Source organism: Drosophila simulans, chromosome 3R (genome assembly GCF_016746395.2).
Source record: "Drosophila simulans strain w501 chromosome 3R, Prin_Dsim_3.1, whole genome shotgun sequence".
NCBI lineage: Eukaryota > Metazoa > Arthropoda > Insecta > Diptera > Drosophilidae > Drosophila > Drosophila simulans.
In genome coordinates, this window is record NC_052523.2 from 236978 (window position 1) to 259462 (window position 22485).

Here is a 22485-nt window from a genome sequence, read left to right on the forward strand (position 1 = left end):
TTATTAATTTTTCACACATCGCAAGCTGAATATTCTAATATAAAGTTATTTAAAATTTTTTTTTTATAATTTTTTATGTACATAGATTGGTTTATTACTATTTCTAAGCTATATTTAAAGAATAGTAACGCTAAGGCAATGAAAAACAAAAATTCTGCACATGGTGCCAATTGATCAAAAATAATATAGATTTAAATTCTAAGGTGAAGGGCATATTTTGTCAAATTTACAATGCATGAGCACACGTGTGCAGACATACAGTTGTCTGCTATCACTATATGCGTAGAAAAGAGCTGTTCGCTGTAGCGTGAAAGAAAATTCGAGAGAGCATGGAGCCACCTATAGAGCCACGGCGAAAAAATCGTATGGCGTTACGCATCTTGTTATTCTAGTGTCTTTGCTCGCACCTACACCTTTGCCTTGGCGTTCTGTTCCTCGCTTTGCAATCAAGACGCTCATTGTCAATTGTTTTCGTTACCTACGCATATATGCATCGATGCAGAATCTCGCTCTCTAAAACCAATAAAATCATATTCGTTTGAAAAACCTACACACAATTCGTCTTTCATTGCTAAAAATTGGGTATAAAAAAAGCTTATAAGCTCAAAAAACCTAAGACACTACTGATCTCAAAAAGAGTGCGATTGATTGATAGACTTAAACATTTAATATCAACTAGTTAAACATGGGAAAAAATATGTCTTTTAAAATAGGCGAAAAAGTGCAACTCAAGGACACGAAACTGACATAGGGAAACGGGATCCTAAAACTGTCAGAATGCAATGTACCTAAAATCAGCATAATCAATATGTACCTGGAATCAGTTCCTAAAAATGTCTGATTTCTAATTTGTAAGTGTCATCAGTATTCAATAAACCAGAGCAAATCCAAATAAGATTTAAGCTGTTTAATACGGTAAAATATCAAGCTGTTCAATACAAACAAAATATACATAAAAATACGTGAATAAACTATTTAATTGCAAAACCAATAACTCAGTGCTTAGAGAAAGAAGCTTAAATAAATGTAAACGCTATGCTGCAGCGTTGGAATATGGAAAGCTTTTATTAGTAGCGATCTAATTCGCACATATTGGAAACAAATATCGATATCAATGCAAGCCCATATGGTGCCTTAGTATCCCGAAGATAATTTCCCATCGGTTTTGTATTAGAACTTTCATTAACCATTGAAAAAGCATTACTAGGCATACTGTGACAGATCTCTTCATAAGAAGTGTATAAATAAAATAAAGTACATTAAATCGAAGTAAATGTAAACGAATAAATTGAAAAGGTATTGCAAACTAAAGACGATATACACTATCCGTCATATTTAAACGAAATGTTCTGCTTCTTTTGAAACTCGCTTGCGCTTGATACCGATAAAAAAAAACAGTGCGAAAACGATGGAGCAATGCAAAATAATGAATATAAGCTTAAAAGGTTGAAAATTGCAAAGGAACATTTAGACAAGCCAAAGTCGTTCTAGAGTATAAAAACAAAACAATTATTGTAAGATCGCCAATTCGCAAAGGCAAAAAAATACGGCTCGCTTGGGAGCCATGATGGTGTTGGCTACCAAGGGTTCGGTGACCTGGTCCCTGTCTCCCGGCTCGATGAACCCAATGCAATATTTAACGACCCTAAACGAAAATGCATTTCGTTCTGGAGATAGGCTGATCGGCGATCATTTATCCTGCATGAAAATTATGTTGCCTACCACAAAGACTGAATTATAGCTAAGGTTTCTAAAGGCTGTTGGCGTCACTGTCTTGAACTGGCACATTCAACGTCCAGATTTAAATATAATTAATAACTTCTAGTCTCCTTTTAAAACGCAAAGAAACTGTTCCGTTACGCAAAACTCGCCGAGGGCGATTTCTGAAATCACTTACCTTTGGAAGAGATGATCCTTTACAATTTGGAGGATTTAGTAAGGGTTAGACTCCATAAAGTTATTCATGCCAAAGGGGGATATATTATTTAATTATTTCAATACTCATTAAGCTCCAGCTTCATTAAACCAGCTTCATTAAACCTTACAAAAATAAAAAAAAAAAAGCAAGAAATGTTCAAAAGCGCACAGAATTTCATTAGAACCGTAAGAAGCATTTAAAATACCTCTGTTTATAGGCCTTACGTAGTTAAAATTCCTTAGAAACTGTGGAGAAAGAAAATATCGTTTCTTTTAGGCTTTTTCAAGATTTTCAAAAAAAGATTGACCTTTTTAATAAAAGTGCTTTTATGACTCTGTAGCTCTATAGGAGTTTTAACTTACCGCTACTATAATACATCAAAATAATTTTTTAAAAATTAAAATATATAACAGCACATTGACCACATTAAGCCTAAAAAATGAATTGAATAGCCTTTTTGAGGCTTAAAGAACACAAACAAACGCCCCTTAATACATTACGCATGCCGTAATATTTAAACTGAACTTTAACTTTATTAAAACGAAAAACACCTCTAACAAATATATCGAAGGAAAAATTTCAATACTAGTTGTAAGTAGTTGGGAAACTACATTTCAAATTATTAGTTAGCAGTTACTCTGCTATTCATGTAAAATTGCTGGGCGGAGAGCAACAAAGTCAAAACATAGATACATGCGGCAATCCAGCAGTTGTAGGCATTCTGAAAAAGAAAAATTACTTCACATTATTGGGCGTATGTACATATGTTGTGAATAGAGAACATACCTGATTGTATGCTCTATTTGCAGCTGCATAAAAATCTTCCAACGAATGGTATTCCTCTTCAAGAGGTAAGTCCTCAATGAGGGCTACACTATTTATGTAGAAGAATAGACCCATTAAAACCTGTAACATAAATATGTAAGTGGTTAATTTTTGAAAATGTGAAGAAGTTAGAACTTGAATACTCACCAATTGGACAATACCCCAAACAGAGATAATAAGACCACAAAGAGATAGCTTGGACCACAGATTTTCATTTTTTTTAATTTTTGTTAAACCACTTTTAGGAGAGAACAAAGTTTAAGAAAACACAATTCGTCAGAATTCCTCAATGAAAACTGTGATTTTGTCAGGTGAACATATCATGTGACCAAACTTTCTGTGTGGCTGTGCACAAATAAATTTAAAATACTGATACAGATGTAGGCGATAAAAGAATATGTTCGTCAAACTAGCTTCGGTAAGCTAGTGACGATTTGGGAGCGGTGGAAATAGAACATATGCGGATTTCTTCATAAAAGAAAGATCTAAGTATACATGGACAGGGTCATATTACCCTGGTAACACACTCTTTGGCAAAGCGTGTTTCCAAATGCACTCGCACCACAGGGAAATCCGTGTCACAAATTATTATTATTATTATTATAAAATTATTAACTATTTTTCCCGAAAGTTTCATTAAAACTTGATTCACAGTTTTTATGGAAATGGCGTTTTTTTAAAGATGTTCAATTAAAATAATAGAGAAATAAATAATATAGAAGATATATATATATAATATAAATAAGAAGAAGACACTAAACGGAAAAAACGCTGAAAAAAACTTCAAATAAAAATATTTTGAAATAGTTGCATTTTGTGCTACTTACTTGCAATATACGAACCTTAAAGCAGTCGCTAAATTTTTAACGATTCAAAATTAAAAAATTAACTGAACAGAAACGCAATAGAATAACAACAATGCATCACCCTTCTTTTTTTGCTTCTATACTTTTAGTGAGTACCGCTAGTTTAAAATGTACTTGACCTTCTTTCTATTGTTATCGATAATATAGTGTCCGGTGATGTAAAAAAATACACACTTTTACAGAAATGATTTCATCAACTCAATAATTCTTATATTGTTGTGATTTTTATTTTCATATTTGTACGACGTATGTTAGAAAATACGTGTATGTTAATATTCACAACTTTACGAAAGGGGGATTTTATATCATGATTAACTGTCTTATTTAAAAAAAATCTATAAAATTTGAATAGAACAAAATCGTTTAACTAATTTTTATTTGAATATCAAATACTAAAACTCATATGTTGGAATGCCAAGTTTTGAAAATGGTCTATTGATATCTCACTACGGGCGAGAAACGAGCTTAACTGCGTCTTCTTTGGCTTCTCAAAAAATTTTGCCAATCTTTAATTTCGTTCAGCTTGCCTTGTCTTGTCTTATTTTTTCAAAGGGTTTTATTGTATCGCTATCGCACTCCTAACTATCAGCGCATGTTCAGCAAAATTGGTCTCCCTTGCACAAAATCGCGTTCGTTCTATTTACTCGCACACATTGATATTATATACGAGTACATATGCCAAGAAACTGTTTACACACTGTGAAAAAATTTGACTTTTTGACTTTAAAGGTAAAAATAAAGAATTATTTGCTTTATTAAACGCAAGTTTTAAAATGTTCTCATGCAGCAAATAATAAAAAAAAATTACCCCTATCTATTACGATGACAGAGGGCAGATCAGCATTAGATTCGTATCTCATCCGCTTAGGAGCCGGACCGCCCACAGGCCGTGGATAACAAATCTACAATTAAAAAAAAAAAATTATATTTATAAGAAAACGTTTAATCAATTTGTTGGAGTTGGAGTCGATAATAATAGGTCCTCATTGAGGACCTATTAGCACGATAATAATAGGTCCTCATTGAGGACCTGGTAGCACGATACGGGGAGGGTTTTACTGGCGCTGTGGATCTTGGCCGCAGCCTCTACGGTTAGGAACTCAAAGGGTAGCTAATGTTTCCTACGCACGTACGTTCCTCGCTCTTTTCCTCCGCCGTGGTGGTAAACCTTTTCGGTGGCCGCCACCACTTGTCGCTCGTTCCGCGTAGAGGACTCCGGTCTCCACATTTGGGGTCTCCAGGCTATGTTGGCGCTTCCTAGAGCCCGCCTGTCCTCTTCGACTTCTTGCGAACGATCGGCACGCAGCAGTTGGTTAGGATCCTAGTCCACCATCTTCCCGAGGGCGATCCAGATACCGCCGGTGGGTACGTTACAAGCATCCCAGTAGCTGAGCGTAGGGAGGGTGAAACCTCCTTTGACTTAATTAGAATTTTTAGCTAATTGGTTAAGACTTTACCGCCGTCAACAGATACCGCTAGTCCTGGCGCTGAAATTTATTACTCAATTAGACTTATTATTCCCGTTGCTTCTAGAGTAAAAGAATCGCTTCCGCCCAAAAAAGGTCCACTAAAGAAACAAATTTTTGTTTCTCGGCTTTCCCCTGATCAAACATCGTCGGATGTATTGTCTTATATACAAGACAAAACAAAAGCCGATAATATAAAAGTGGAAAAATTTAACTTCTCTTACGCTAGGGACATATCATCTTTCAAGATAACTGTCCCAAACGAGCTCTTTTCGACCATATGTTCGGGTGATTTTTGGCCGGATAGTATGGTGGTAAAAGAGTTTGAAGCTAAGATCAAAAAGAAGCTAAGATCACGTGGCCAGACTACTGCACCATCCGCCTCTTCATCTTCTTCCTCTTCAAAAAACTAACTACAAAACTTACTATCTCCTATCAAAATGTTAGAGGCTTGCGTAGCAAATTAATCAAATTGTATTGTGATAGTCTTTCATTTGCATCCCATATTAGAGTGCTCACAGAGACTTGGTTAAAGCCGGAGATACTTAACTCCGAAGTCTTCCCAGGTATCACTATATATAGGTTTGACCGTCCCTCCAGACGGGGAGGTGGCTTAATTGCGGTTAGATCTACCCTCGCGTCGGAGGAGTTACTTTTGGACGATTCCCGTAACTCGAAATTCGTATGTGTAAAGCTGTCTTTTTCCGACAGATCAGTTTATTTTACGTGCTCCTATATTCCGCCATCTTCTGAATTCCCAGAATATCAGAATCATCTGTCCGCTATCCAGTCCATTTTGAATAAACTTTCTGACAGGGACCAATTGGTAGTTCTAGGTGATTTTAATATACCTGGCACAATGTGGTCCCCAGAAAAACAATCGAATATCCTTCTCCCTTTAGCACAACATGACTTTATTGACGGCTTGCTCGACTTATCGCTGTTGCAAGTTAATTATATTCCAAATTCTCTTGGTCGACTTTTGGATCTATGTTTTGTAACAAGTCCTGAAAGTGTATTTCTGTCCAGGGTAGTACCTCTCACTCAACCTGAAGATCAATATCATCCTACTTTCGAGGTGGAAATCGACTTAGGTACGGTAAAAGTAAATTCAGAGAATTCAACAAAGCGAATTCCCTGTTTTCGCAAGGCAAATTTTCGGAGGCTAAACAATTTTATAGCTGGCTTTATATTTAAGCGCTCGGTTAAACTTTACCGTGCCTAATGCTCAGTGCTACAAAAATTATTTAAACCGTTGTAAGTTCCAGTTTGAACAGGATCCGAAACAGTTTTATAATTTCGTTAGCAATAAACGAAAAACAAGTTCTTACTCTTCCCCGCTATTTTTTGAAAACACTGCGGTTACATCGGATCAGGCAATAGCCGATCTATTCGCCAAGTTTTTTCAAACAACATATTCAACTTTACCTCATTCGAACAGCCATACTCTTATGCGGTATCTAAGTCGAATTTAATATTTTGCCCTACTATAAACGAAAGCTCACTGCTTAACGATCTTCAGCGTGCTAAACCGGTCTATTCGCCAGGTCCCGATGGAATCCCTGGCTGTGTGCTCAGATTCTGTGCGGAAGCCTTGTGCAAGCCTTTACTGAAACTGTTTACCTTATCTGTGGAATCTTCAAAATTCCCTCATATAAAAAGGTAGCAAACTGGATGTAACCAATTACAGAGGAATCTCTAAATTGTCGGCTATCCCAAAACTTTTCAAAAATGTTATCACTCCTCATTTGCAGCACCTTTGTAGATCAATCATATCACCGTGTCAACACGGTTTTATGAAACGCAGATCTACAACCACTAACCTCTTGGAGCTAACTTCTTTCGTAATACAGGGTTTCAAAAATAATCTTCAAACAGATGTCATCTACACTGATTTTAGTAAAGCATTTGTCTCTGTTAATCATTACCTTTTAATAAAAAAACTTGATCTTATAGGTTTCCCTGTTGATCTTCTAAATTGGATTTCAAGCTATCTGAATGGCAGGACACAACAAGTCCTCTTTAAAAATTCGTTATCTTCTATTCTCCGAGTCACATCCGGTGTCCCACAAGGGAGCCATCTTGGTCCGCTTCTTTTTACCTTATTCATTAACGACCTCCCCTTAATAATAAAACATTCGCGTGTACTTATGTACGCAGACGATGTTAAATTATGCCTCCAGTACAAGGACACTTCTTGCCATTTGGACTTACAATCCGATCTAGACCGATTTCAAATTTGGTGCCGTGATAACATATTAGACTTAAATGGCTCCAAGTGTAAAGTTATGACCTTTTGTCGTGCCAACCCAATACGCACGACTTCACTCTAAATGGGTGCTCTTTGGACAGAATAACACGAGTTGATGATCTTGGTGTTCTTCTGGACCCAAAACTAAAATTTTCTGACCATATTTCGTCTATTGTCAATAAGGCCAAGGGTGTGCTTGGTCTTATAAAGAGGTGGTCTAAGGAATTTAATGATCCTTACATGACTTAGACCTTTTTTACTTCGTTAGTCTGTCCGATTCTTGAATATGGATCACCTGTTTGGAGTCCACAATACGCAGTTCGGACCGCATTGAATCGGTCCAAAAAAACTTCTTACTTTTTGCCTTGCGGCGCCTAAATTGGGATGCAAACCGAATATTACCTCCTTATTCCAGTAGACTACTTTTAATAAAATGCATGACCCTTACAGAGTTTTATGTTCTGACTATAATAGACTTTATCCTATTATCTGTAATCTTGACTCTCTGCCGCTATTAAAGCAATCGATATTATCTTTTCTATTACATAATTATACCCTACTAACACTAATATTTAACATAGTTTTTTTATATTCATTTCCTCGTTCCTATTCTATTTTTTATATCGCGTCTATATCTTCTCGCGAATCAAGATTAATAGCCAATCCTGATCCTGCACCGGACCACCTTCTGGATCCGAAACCCTACCACCTGCCTACGCAAATCATCTTTTAGCTGGCCAGATAAGCGGACGGCAGGTCGCTGCATCATAAACATATTTTTTTCATACATCATTCTGCCTGATGAAAAGTATGTCTATTAGGTAGCAAGAAAAAGTAAAAAAGGCATTTATAACATTAGACACAAAAAAAAACTATGAATGCATAATAATAGCATAAGTAAGCTAACATAAATTATATATATTATTGAAATTAGTTCGCAGTCAGAATGTCCTGGAAAATCTCTATTTCCTGGCAAGAGTCCTGGCATAATTTATTACTGTCTCCCTCGAGATCATCTGGTTGAAGTTCGCACCGGCGCGTCATCTTATCAAACATTTAAACCGACTTGTAGTGTCTTTGTTTCAGTTTAAAGTTTGGAATATCTCCTACTAGATATCTGTCCGTTGGCAATATACCTTCATAATAATGAAAGGTGCTTTATAGACAGGCTCCAGTTTTCTTGATGTTCCAGTGCTGAACGGCTCATTCTCTACCACACAATATCACCAAACCGACAGATCATCAGTTGTTACGGCGGAGTTTGTCTCAGTATAGTCCGCTCATTATCCGTTAGCATCTTTTGATCCTGAATTTGAATTACGTTTCTCAAGATAATATTTCGGGGCTCATAACCGTACACGATCTGAAAAAATGAACATTTAGTGGTACTATTTATCAATGCTTTTATATTTCACTGGATGGAGCGCATTTGTATATCACAACGCTATTTATGTAGCGCTTTACAAAGTTGCGCATTTTAGAAAACCAAAATAGATTTAAAATTCGAGAAATCGTCTTCTCGGTGCTCATGGGTCTAGCCAAAGACACTATAATAAGGTATGTAAATGATCCATTTTTATTATTTAACATTCAAATTAGATTCAGTTGAATTATTTTGCATTTATCGTGAGTGCACTTCGATCGTCAGCTGAATATTCAACTCTAGCAAGAACTCTTTAGAGAAGTAAATAGTTAGTATCATAAATATTTCGCAATGTAAAATTGCTATTCATTTTATGTACATTTATGTAAAATAGACAACGAACAAATCGATCGTTCTAAAATGAGCCAACGAGAATTGCGCGCTCAGAGGCAAAAAGAGCAAGACAAGCGCCGACTCTCTTTGCAGCGGAACATACTTAATGCATAATCATCCACCCGGTCAATGACCTAGCACCTGCAGAATGCAAACGATCGCGGTCTTGCTCACCAATGCTTATGACTCCACGAAGTGAACCCGAACGCACTGAGATCGTGAGTGAACCTCAAGTGCGCTGGTTAACAAACTAGCTGCAATTATTGGATAAAACAAGTTCCATGTTATACCTCTTACTAAGGGTAACATACAAGAAACGAAAGTGCAGACTCAGGATGAGTCTAGCCACCGATCAGTGACCAAGTACCTGGACGAAGCTGGGAAAAGTTACTAAACCTACCAGCTGAAAAGTGCCAAAGGATTGCAGGTTGTCATTAAAGGAATAGAGTCATCAGTGACAGCATCCGAAATTATCGCGGGACTAAAGGAGAAGAACTTCAACGCCAACACGGTGATCAACATTCAACAGGAACAAAGAGCCCCAGCCACTCTTTAAGGTCGAACTGGAACCATCGAGTCAGAAAAACAACAAAAATGAAGTACATCCTATATATAAGCTACAGTATCTACTGCACCGAAGAATAACCGTAGAAGAGCCACACAAGCGCAGGCAACCTGTGCAATGCACCAACTGCCAAGAATATGGCCACACCAAAGCGTACTGCACCCTAAAATGCATCTACGTCGTTTGCAGCGATGCCCACAGTACTGTTAACTATCCTAAGAATAAAACGACAGTTCAATTAAGTTATGCAGCAACTGTGGCGAAAAACACACAGCCAACTAGCGAGGATGCATTGTTTACAAGGAACTCAAGAGTCGCCTAAACAAACGAGTGGATTCAGCTTGAGATCGTATCACACCAACAACTCACAAAGTAATGGAACCGACTGCAACTAACATCCCTTCGTCTGCCAGCCACCGAACAATGCCAAATTCTTCCTTTGCAAGTGTACTAAAATCAGGGATCCAAGTACCGACAGCAGTCACCTCCAGCGTCCAGCATAATATTCACCAATTGGCGTTGAAGCGATTATGCTCTCGATGCAGCAAACCATGAAGACTTCATGACCTTCATGCAAGAAACTATGCAAGAGCTTATCAGGAACCAAACATCCTTATTCCATGCTCGTTTCTTCTAAAACAGGATAATAACTCATTAATAATAGGTACCTGGAACGCTATTGGCGTTCTTCAGTTCTTAGCCAACAGAAACATTGACGTTATGCTACTGTCAGAGACTCACCTTATCGAAAGTAAACCTTCCAAATACCAGGATATAAATTTTACTTTACGAATCACCCGGATGGCAAGGCCCATGGAGGCACTGGGATACTAATACGATTGCGAATTAACCACCACTTTCTTGGTAATTGGCAAGAAGACTGCTTACAATGTACCTCTATAAAACTCCAATGCCATAACGGTGCTCTCAATCTGGCTGATGTCTATTGCCACCTCGCTTAACAATCTCTGAGGAAAAATGCACAAACACTTTTTGACTCGTTTGGTAAAAGGTTTGTTGCAGCTGGCGATCGGAATGCCAAGAACATGTTTTGGGGATCTCAGATAGCGAATCTAAAGGAAAACAGCTGTACAACTCAATCATCAAACCGCAACACAAACTTAACTATGTTTCCCGGGAGCGCCTACATGGCCATTAGATCCTATGAAGCTTCCAGATTTGATTGACTTTGCCATCACAATAAGGATACCCCAATCAATGATTACAGCTGAGGCATTTCCAGAACTCTCATCTGATCATTGTCCGGTGCTCTTTCATCTTTTATAACCAGCTACAACACATCGAGCGACCGTTAGGCTTACAATCAAATAAACTGACCAACTGGGCCGAGGTACAAAAAATATGTTTGTTCCCATACCGGCTTTTCTAGCCCCCTGGAAACCAAGCAAGACATTGATCAGTTTGCTGGTGATATAGAATCAATACTTGTCGCAGCAGCAAAAGCGTCAACTCCACAAGACAACCATGTATGCAGTATAAAGTTTAACAAGACAAGTATTGAACTGCTTGTGCTTGAAAACGACGACATCGAAGGGAGTGGCAGGAGCGCAGATCACATAACGCAAAGAGTAAATTAAAAGCAGCTTCTCGCAGACTTACCAAAGCGTTTAAAAAAGAAGAAGCGGACGCACAACTAAGGTACATCAAGAATCTCCCCCACAGGCTCAAGGAACTCGTTGTGGAACTTGCGTGTACTCTCCGTAACTCTACCGGAAACTGGTCTCGCAGTGACACGGACAGAGCAAGAGTCTTCGCTGATCATCTTAAAAAGTATTTCAACCAAATCCAACCACTAACTCATTTACTCTCCGCCTTTAACTGCATCTGACTTAGCACCACAGATCCTGTAGAATTTCGGTCAGGGAGATAACGAAAGTCATTAAGAGCAACTGAATACTGGAAAATCGCCTGGCTACGACTTAATAACCCCGAAAATGATCATTGAGCTCCCAATGTGTGCAGTTCTACGAATCTGCTTGCTCTTCAACGCAATTACTAAAATTGGATACTTCCCTCAAAAGTGGAAGAAATCCAATTATAACTATGATCCTAAGCCTGGGAAAGAGAAAACACAGCCATCATCATACAGGCAATAAGCTTACTACTTGTCTATCCAAGTTATTTGAAAAAGTCTTGCTGATATGCATCAGCCCCCACCTCAAAACACACACACATCCCATCAGCACCAATTTGGTGTTCGGGAAAAACATGGAGTCATTGACAGGTTAACCGCATCACAACAGAAATTCGCACTGCCTTTGATCACCGTCAATACTGCCCAGCTCTTTTCTTATATAAAGAGTGTTCGCGGTCAGATGCAGTACAAGCACTTCAAGCGATTGTACTATAGAAGCCAGAGTGCCTCATGGAAGTGTTCTGGGCCCAATTCTTACACCTATACACGGCGGACATCCCAACAAACTACCAGCTTAACGATATCCACATTCGCTGATGACAAGTCGATCCAGATGCCAGTAAAAACTACGATGCAACTAGCACGCCAACTACTTGTGTAGAACATTGGCTTGCAGATTGGCGCATACGAGTAAATGAAGAAAAGTACAAACAGGTAACATTTACCCTAAACAAACAAAGCTGCCGTCCTTGATAATGAACCAGACGCGCATCGCACAAGCTGATAACGTAACATACTTAGGTATTCATCTGGACAAGCGGCTCACCTGGCGGAAACACATAGAGGCCAAGACGACGCCCCTCAGTCTAAAAGCAAGGGATCTACACTGTTTATAAACGTTTGCTCTCCACTAGGCTTGGAGTACAAAGTCCTCTTATATAACTCCGTTTTAAAACCCACTGGACTATGGCTCCGAGATATGGGGCAACGCATCGAGAAGCAACATAGACATAATACAGCGAGCACAGTCTAGGATTCTGAGAATCATTACTGGAGCTCCATGGTATCTTCGGAACGAGAATATACCAGAGACTTACAAATAAAACTTGTCATTGAGACAATAGCAGAAAGAAAGAAAAATACAATTTTAAAAACTATAAAAACTCCAAACACGTAAATTAGTTTCTTCGATCAGAATTGATTTCGGCCCGAAATAGTGGCTGCATCATAGTGTAAACCAATGTATATGGCCGTACGCATCTTGTTATTCTAATGTATTTGGTATAATGTAGGCACTGGTTTTGTGCGGGTTTTATTACTTGTTTTGGTTCTTGATTATTTTAAAAAAAAAAAGGTTAGTGTACAAAAATTTTAATAGGACAAGAAAAATTATAATAACAGTAATTGAACTCCTGGGCATCTGTTGAGACCTCTGCTGGCTGCGGGACCCCGAGACCGGTTCCGGACTTTCCTGCCAGTATAGTTTCTCCCCTTCTTCACTAACGCGTTGTGACCGCCTGCATCTCAGGTAGGTGCACATGCCTCCCACAAAATTCACATCTGTGTATGTGAGCTGATACGGGTATGCGCTCCAGTTCCGACCTTTATATCTGTGTTTGCCGTTCTCCATTACGATATCGTTTGCTCCAGGCTGCAGTTCACGGTGACGGCGAGATTTTATACTTCACCGCACCAGCTTGTACATTTCCCTTAGTTTCTTCACGGTACTATTGGCGCTTTTCGTCGGGTACTCCTGTGGATTGTATGAAGCCGTTTGATTGTGTCGCTCCCAGCTCCTATAGGAACCTCTTGAACGCCTTGCTTATGAACTTAACTCCGTGTTAGGTTATCAGCACTTTTCTACTATCACTCGCACACGGTCCTCTGCAGAGGACAATATCGCACCATTTCGCGAATCGAACCGCCCCATTGTAGGTCCAACGCCATCAATATATAAATAATTATACCATCAAAAATTTACTTATTACATTACATTAGTAATAATGAAAGTGAATTACAATTGAGAAATCACCCAGAATAAGTACATTTTAGAAAGAATCATCATAGCTGCAGAAGAGTTAACTTTATTCTTTTAATCATTTCCTTTTAATTAGCACAATGATGTATTTTTCTGAATCAATTGAGAATTTTTATATGTGATGTGTTTCGTCTGAATGATAGTTTAATGCTCGTTTGGCTGTTCATGGATACTTATATTAAGTTACAAATATTTTAATAATACATGTGATTTGCTTAACTTTATCTTGATATATATTTATTTTGAATATTTAAATCTTTACCGTCATATGTAATGTCCTCATAAAAAAACTTTCGATTCGAGCGACATTGGGGACCACACCTGGTAGAGCCACAACTTCGGCAATTATACCAGCAACCATCACATCTTGATTCATACAGTCGCCTGATATACGGGTTTTATTAATTTCAACCTTGTAAAAAGTGATTTGTACTTACAAATTCCATACCGTTTGAGCGAATATTTCCGTATTCATCATATGCGCCATTTTGACATTTCTTTCTGCCTTTTTTTTTATTTTCGGAATCTAAATGATGTGAGTATTCGTTAGAAACTCCCTTTTTTCTATGTCTCTGACGCAAGTTGCGACTAATGGAATAATCTGAATCTAAATACGGCTTCATATCTTGGCGAGATATTCTTATACTAAAATGCATACCCTCGTTTCAAAAATGAATTTAAACTACGCTAATAGGGTGCAATTATAGTGTGCACACACTGCCGTATTATTATATTTATAGGGTGTCTACACTGAACTTACGATTCACTTGTGCCTCGTTATGTCACTGATTTAATCAATGATAATTACCATCTCGGAACATATTATAATCGTATTATATAATTGGGTTGTTTTGCACTAGGGGATACCTCAAGCAATAGAAATCAATTAATTATATCAGCAAACATACCAAGCATCCCAAAATACCAAGCCAACATTTAAATTACATGAGACTGTGTCCCTAATTTTTATACCCGTTATTCGTGGAGTATATAGTATACTAGATTCACTGAAGGTAGGTTAACAGGCAAACGCTCTCTATTTGTATTTTTTTTGGATATTCCTTCATAATTATATAAGTCTTGTAAATTTCTATTGATTTGCCAAAAAACTCTTTGCCACAACACCATAAATCCGCCCAAAACTGTCAAAAACTAATTGTGCCAATTGTTTGTGCGGCATGTAAACAACAATGTATAATCAACAAAATAAGATACTCAGCGCACTATACGTTGTTGTTATCTTTTCAATATCAGGGCATTACAGTTTCACAAGACAAGAAATTCAAATGAAATACCACAAACTCTACAAAACCATTTATTGTGTATATCTATAACGTCAATACCAAATTCTATGTCAAACCATCTGCTGGAATACATGTACGCTATCATATACCACAAAACCTCATACGCATATGGTTTATAATTTCAGATATCCACTTTTACGTATTTCTAGTTAATATATTTAACACATACTTGTTTTGCCAATGAGTATCAGCTTTAAATATAATTTTATTGTATTATTTAGTTGCAGGGGCTTTAAAATAGAAGATTTTATAAACGGGTTGCAACTAGTAATGCTTAGCTTCGGTTACGCCACCCACATTTTCACATTACTCTTACACGAATTTAAGCTAAATTAAATTCGTAACTTCTAAGCGATCATTTAAATATATAGGAACTAAAAATATTTAGTGTTTTGTAACACTGCCGCCAGCCATTCCTAGTATTGTAATTTGTTTACATATTAACTTTGTAGACACAGTACAACTTTGCTGCACCTTATATGTGTTATCTATGCAAATTACCTTCGTTAGCCTCCAAGCTCTCCCCTCGCTATTGCGATGCCATCATTATTTTTGTACCTGCTACTCATGAGTAAAATGGTATACTAGATTCGTTGAAATGTATGTAACAGGCAGAAGGAAGCGTTTCCGACTATTTAAAGTATATATATTCTTGATCAGGATCAATAGCCGAGTCCATCAAGCCATGTCCGTCTGTCCTTATGAACGTCGAGATCTCAGGAACTAGAAAAGTTAGATGATTAAGCACAAAGATTCTAGAGACAAATGTGCAACTCAAGTTTGTTGACCCATGTTGCCACGCCCACAAACCGTACAAAACTGCCACGCCCCACATTTTTGGTAAATGAGTTGATATTTTTTCTCAATTTTATTAGTCTTGTAATTTTATCGACTTGCACTAAAAACTTTTTGCCACGCCCACTCTTCCTCCCTAATTCTTTTTAACTTAATGCATTTTTTATAACTTAATTAGTCTTAGTACTCAATTCGCCGTTCACATATTTATATTTATGTTAATAATTAATGATGTCCTATATTTATATAACCTTCGAGCATATTTTTCACTACTTTACTATTGCAAAAAACGACTTTAATTGAACTTTACGTTCGGTTATAAGCGAAAATTTCTAAAATCGAGGAGCTCTGCGTATAGTCAACTTTAAGCAAAAGGATTAAGAGAAATTAAAAGAAAAACCATAAAGTTGGAGCTCTTTTTTTCACCCAAAACTGAGCGCTTTTTAAAAATATCAAATTGAAATATTTCACTGAATCTAATTTGAATTTTAAATAATAAAAATGGGTCATTTACCTACATTATTGTTGAAAATATGTATGTATTAAGGTCAATGCACTGTGTTTTCCCTCTTTTGGTCTCGGTAACCAAAAGCTTTTTTCTCTTATTGTGAGATTCCCTTTAGCATGTAATTTGGCTGCCTGCGTGCAGTAATATTGTACTCAAGATCAGTAACAATAAATATTTGAAGCGAATAATTATTATTAAGTCAAATGACTTAATAATATTCTTAATAATTAAAGCAAATGCAAAGGAAATTATTATAACTACTGTAATATAAAACATAAATTTTCCAAAAAAAAGTCAATACATTGAGAAATAAATATTTCATAAAAATAATACGTAGTAGAAAATGAATATTTATAAAATAAATAAAAATATGAAAACTGTTTATTGCAAAAGTCATATCTGGAGGCACGAAGTGCGGACACAAGCACTCAACAATCATTGCCTTATTAATTTTTCACACGTCGCAAGCCGAATACTCTATAGACAAATATTTAAATATAAAGTCATTTGTGAAATTTATTTTGGTATCTTTTGTACATAGATTCGGCTATTACTATTTCTAAGCAATATTTAAATAATAATAACGTTAGGGCATTACAAAACAATGATTTTTTACTTGGTTGCCATTTGATCGAAAATAATATAGATTTAAATTCAACGAACTTCTGAGGTGAAGGGCATGTTTTGTCAAATTTGCCAATGCATGAGCATACGTGTGCACACATGCAGTTGTCTGCTATCACTGTATGCGTAGAAAAGACCTGTTAGCTGTAGCGCTGTCCGCTCTTTCTCTCTCGAACAAAAACTCGAGAGAGCCTGGAGCCACCTCTAGAGCCACGGCCAAAAAATCGCGTGCCAAAAAATTACTCATCTTGTTATTCTTGTGTCTTTGCCAAATTATAGAGAAACAGAAGCGAGTTATCGCGGACGCCTGCAATCGATGCGTGGCGCTGACGCTTTCGGGCGTTTTGACATAAACAACCAAAACCACGACTGTTTTAGTTCCCCCGTACCAGACGATCCCTCCTCTTTACTCTGCACCCAAAGACCTCCCGGGTATCGGACACGCGTATACGCAGCCGTTTTCCCAGGTGGGACTTCACCTTAAAACGTAACCCAGCAAATCGACTTCAGGAAGCAAAAATACTCATTCTTACTTTCATAAACTGCATCGTGACTTGTCCATAATTAAGACACCTCCGACCTTGCATGAGACTTTTGCTGTACTAACGACATTTAAGCAATTAGAGGCATGCCCTTGACAACCACCAGCCAAAACACGACGTGGATTATTAATAAATTCCTTACAAATTATTTTTGTATACATAATTATTAAAACTCCGTTCGCTTTGCTAAGGATCCCCTTTTATTTGTGCAAACTTCAAACATATTAAAAGGGGATAATATATAGTTGATAAGTATAATACAGGTAGAAGGAAGTCGATATGACCATGTTCTGTCCGTAAAAGCTTGAAAGTTGAGATTAAGCATACAGTTTCTAGAGACATAGAGGCAGCGCACAAACCACCAAAAAATGTAAAACCCATTCTTACGCCAATAATCCGCCCAAAACTGCACGCCCCACTTTTGCAAAATGTTTTGATACATATTCATAATTTTTATTAGTCGTGTAAATTTTCACCGAAAAACGATTTGCCACGCCCACTCTAACGCTCTAAAGCTGCCAAACTGGTCAAGCGCACACTTATTAACAATTTTTAAATTTTTTCTCATCTAATAGATTCCCAAAAAAATTATGAAATTTCGGGTTGGCATTCGCACTAGCTGAGTAACGGGTATCTGATAGTCGGGGAGCTCGAATATAGCATTCCCTCTTGTTTTTAAGCTATTGCGTTCCGATTTACATTCCGTCAATCTCTAATACGCCTCCTTGGTTTACTAAAGACTTGACACACCTAAGAAATGAAAAGTTCAGCCTTCATACAAAATTTAAAAAATACCGGTCTACCTTTTAAATTTTAAAGTGCTCGGTAAAATTTTACTGTGCTCAATGCCCAGTGTTACAAGAACTAATGTACTGTACGTTCCAGTTCGCCAAACAATTTCTTACCCTTCCTCGCTATTTTTGAAAATACCACTGATCAGGAAATTTACAAAGTTTTTCAAACCAAATATTCCACGTTACCAAATTGCGAACAGCCATACTCTTAAACGGTGTCAAAGTCGAATTTAATATATTGTCCCACTCTAAATGAATGGTCAGTGCTTTACGAACTTCAGCCTGTCTATTCGCCAAGTCCCGACCGAATCCCTGGCTGTGTGCCCAGATTCTGTGCGGAAGCCATGTGAAAGACTCTACTGAACTGTTAACCTTATTTTTGGAATCTTCCTCCATATATGGAAGGAATCCTTTGTGATTCCTCTCCATTAAAAAGGTAACAAATTGGATGCAAGCAATTACAAGCAATCTCTAAAGTGTCGGATATCCATAAGCTTTTTTAAAATTATATTACTGCTAATTTGCAGCACTTTTGTAGTTCAATTATATCACTATGTCAGCACTGTCTTTTGAAACGAAGATCAACAACCACTAACCTATTGGAGCTAACTTCTTGTGAAATACAGTGCTTCAAAAACAATCTTTAAATAGATGTCATGTACATTAACTTTATTAAAGCATCTGACTCCGTTAGTCTTTCTCTTCTAGTAAGCACACTTGATTTATTAGGTTTCCCTGTTGATCTTCTAAATTGGATTTTAAGTTATCTGAATAGCAGGACGCAACGGGCCGTCTTTAAAAAATCCTATCTTGCATTCCCCGGGTCACATCCGTTGTCCCACAAGGGAGCCTTCTTGGTCCGCTTATTTTTACCATATTTATTAACGAGAGTACTTATGTACGAAGACGATGTTAAATTATGCTTCCAGTTTAAAGAAATATGGTACCATTTGGACTTACAATACGATCTAGATAGCTTTCAAATATGGTGCCGCGATAAGGTACTACACTTAAATGGCTCAAAGTTTAAAGTTAAGACCTTTAGTTGTGTCGCTGCAAGTGCGTGCTCTTTGGACGGAATAACACGGGTTGATGATATTTATGGACCCAAAACAAAAATTTTTAGTCCATATATCGACTAATGTCAATTAGGCCAGGCGTGTGCTTGGTTTATGAAAAGGTGGACTAACAAAATTTAAAAAAATATCCAAAAAATTTTCATAAAGTGTGGTCGGGGCAGTTTTGTGCGGTTTGTAGGCGTAAGCGTGGGCGTGGCAAAAAGTTTTTTGACACAAATCGATAGAAATTTACAAATTAAATTATGAAAAAATATCCAACAAAATTTCAAAAATGTGGACGTGGCATTTTTGGGCGTTTTTAAGGCGTGGGCGGGCAAACAGATTTTTGTCAAATTTATAAAAGTTTACAATATTGATATTTTTATATTAAAATATTTTTCAAAAGTGTGAGCGCATATGAAGAGTTTGCAATATTCATAAGTTAAAAAATATACAATTTTTAATATCTGAATGAATTATATTTTGAAGATCACCGACCGTTTTTAAGAAGGTCTCAATCTGAACTCAATTAATTGATATGGATTGATTGACGTTCAATCCTCGGTCTTGAGCTTTTTAAATATGGACTGTGGATTTTAGAGTTCTACTAAAATAGAGCTTTGGAGTTACTAACTTATGGATAACTTATGGATATAGTGACGTATTTGGGTGGTCCAAACCGGCCACTTCAATTATTTCAAAGAACTATAAACAGTAATGCACTTGAGTGATTTCCATAATGTATCCCAGCTGCGCAGCATCCGTTTCTAATAAGGAATTCTTTGGCAGCGGCACTGAGCCGTTCTTGTAAACATCCTAAAGCCTAACCTAAGCAGATTTGACTCCTCTCTTTGAATCTTCTCATAATCTGAAGAATCAAATATTGTCAAAATACTGAGGCTTCTCCTCAATCCAATTTACATTTGATTTTAAGTCTTAAGCTGAGATCAAAAGAGATCTTAGCGTTGTCCTTAGTCAACTGACGGGACATTAGTTCGACTCAAAAATATCACAACTAATTTTACTGGCGCAGTCGTAAGATACAAAATTATCCGAAAAAAGAACCTTTGAGTGGAAAATAAGTTAAATTTTATAATCCAGTGCTCGAAATATTTCCCAAAATAAATTCGTGAAAACTCTTCAACTTGGATTATAATTCCAATTCGGTAATCCAATAAAAAGTGGAAGTGAAATACGGATATATTATATATATATATTTTATATATATATATATATTTTACAATAAAAATTTCTCAACCAACTATTACCGCACCCCAAATCGTTGCGCTGAGCGACAACACCCTTGACGAAGCCCGTCGGCAGCTTAAAGACATTTTGCCATTCAAGGGTGATCCAGAAACCCTTCACACCTTCATCAGCAGAGTAGATTACGTAATTTCGCTCTACCAAACCAATGATGTCCAATGATATCTACCAACCAATGTACTGGGAGCCATCGAAAGGAACTTGGACGGACATGTTACTCGATCTTTGGGACTTCCGAACATCGAAGATTGGCTTACCCTCAAACTTCAAGCTACAAACTTCTGGAGAACTTTAGGGAGACACCGTTACAGAGGAAACATAAGATCATTCTGCGAAGAAGCTGAAAGACGCCGTCAATTATTACTTTCAAAACTACACCTGGAAGGTAACCAATCGGATTTTCTTATTTATATTCAGGCTATTAAAGACTCTATTAAGATACTGATAAGAAAACTACCAATACAATTTAATTATTTATGAGCTAAAATGCTCATCACGATATTACAGACTTAAGATCTTTAATTACCATTGCACAAAATGAGGGAATTTATGAAGAACACATTTATTTTGAATTTAATAAAAACCCAGAGTACCGTAATAAAAACTCAAATTCTAATCAGAATTCGAAATCACATAAATTCAATACAAATGTTCAAACTCAATATCGACAAAGTTACCTACAATATTTCCAACCCTTCCAACCTAATTTTGTCAATACACGCAACCATTTAGACCTAGCTATACACAGCAGATGATTAACAACCCACCAATGTGCACGCACCTTATTATTTCATACCCAACCAATACATAAACACCCATTATTAAAAAAAATCCTTTCCAACAACATCCGAACAAAGCCCAAAATCCTCAAACAACACATTTAAGAGGAAATACATACCCTCAATTGCAACAACCCTCTACATTTAAAAATACTAACTTCCCGATTACTAAACGACTAAGCTCATCGGACAGTGAACAAACTAAAATGTCTATTGACGAAATGAGATTCCAAGACGCGCATGAATTCGAACAAGTCCAACCTAATTATTACGAACAACAGTATTATGAGCAAAATCAGTACAATCCATATCAAAATAATGGGTTCATTAATGAAGGGCAACAACAGGTCCAACCCGCCAAAATTAATCACGAACAAAATCAAAATAACTCTGAACCGAACGAAAATTTTCGGTCAACATCCCCGTACAACACGAATACATAGAAATAGCACACAAATGTTGCACATGCAAATGCCTTATAGACACAGGATCCATAATTAATATGATCAATTATGATCTTCCCATTAAAAATAGAAGATGTGAAGTTTTAACATCAAATGGCCCTATTGCCTTGAACGACTTGATTATGTTACCCAGAAATAGTATTTTCAAAAAAACCGAACCATTTTATGTGCACAGATTTTCTAATAATTACGATATGCTAATTGGCAGAAAATTGTTAAAAAATGCACAATCAGTTATTAATTGCAAAAATAATTCAGTTACCCTTTTTAATCAACCATACAAATTAACTATTTGAGAATCCGAAAGAAACCAAAATTTGTATATCCAAAAGACACCAGAACCAATTGCAAACTCATATCAGGAATCAATAAAAAAATACGATTTTTGATCAAACATACAAATTATTTACTTAGAATCCAAAAGAAAACGAAAATTTGTATATCCAAAGGACACCAGAACCAATTGAAAACTCAGATTAGGTATCAATAAAAAATTAGATTTTTCACAATTTCGATTAGATCACCTAAATCAGGAAGGAAGGCTTATTATGTAAATTTAGAAATCTTGAAGATAATGAAGGAGGCAAATTACCATTTACAAATACCATTAAACTCATACTAAGTACAACAAATAACTCCCCAATTTATTCAATACTATACCCACTTGCGCAAACACACGAAATTGAAGTAGAAAACCAAGTACAGGAATTGCTAAATCAGGGATTAATTAGGGAAAGTAATTCACCATACAATAGTCCTACTTGGGTTGTACCAAAAAAAAACCGGATGC

At 36.8% G+C, this 22485-nt stretch overlaps 1 protein-coding gene and 2 long non-coding RNA genes across 3 annotated transcripts; 1 reads left to right on the forward strand and 2 right to left on the reverse strand.

The window, feature by feature from the left end:
• Positions 1 to 2507: 2507 nt before the first annotated feature.
• Positions 2508 to 3105, reverse strand: LOC120285018 (ribonuclease kappa). The gene is given in 4 exon segments (XM_044923175.1): positions 2508 to 2639; positions 2705 to 2824; positions 2891 to 2940; positions 2943 to 3105. Coding segments are annotated over 4 exon segments (285 nt in total). The 5' UTR covers positions 2959 to 3105; the 3' UTR covers positions 2508 to 2540.
• Positions 3106 to 3512: 407 nt separating this feature from the next.
• On the forward strand, positions 3513 to 4349 carry LOC120285024. Its single transcript, XR_005544254.2, has 2 exons — positions 3513 to 3873; positions 4162 to 4349. It is a non-coding gene; the product is annotated as an uncharacterized LOC120285024 (long non-coding RNA).
• Positions 4350 to 13587: 9238 nt separating this feature from the next.
• Positions 13588 to 14970, reverse strand: LOC120285089. The gene is made up of 2 exons (XR_005544391.2): positions 14010 to 14970; positions 13588 to 13945 (listed from the first exon to the last, which is right to left on the reverse strand). It is a non-coding gene; the product is annotated as an uncharacterized LOC120285089 (long non-coding RNA).
• Between the last annotated feature and the right edge of the window lie 7515 nt (positions 14971 to 22485).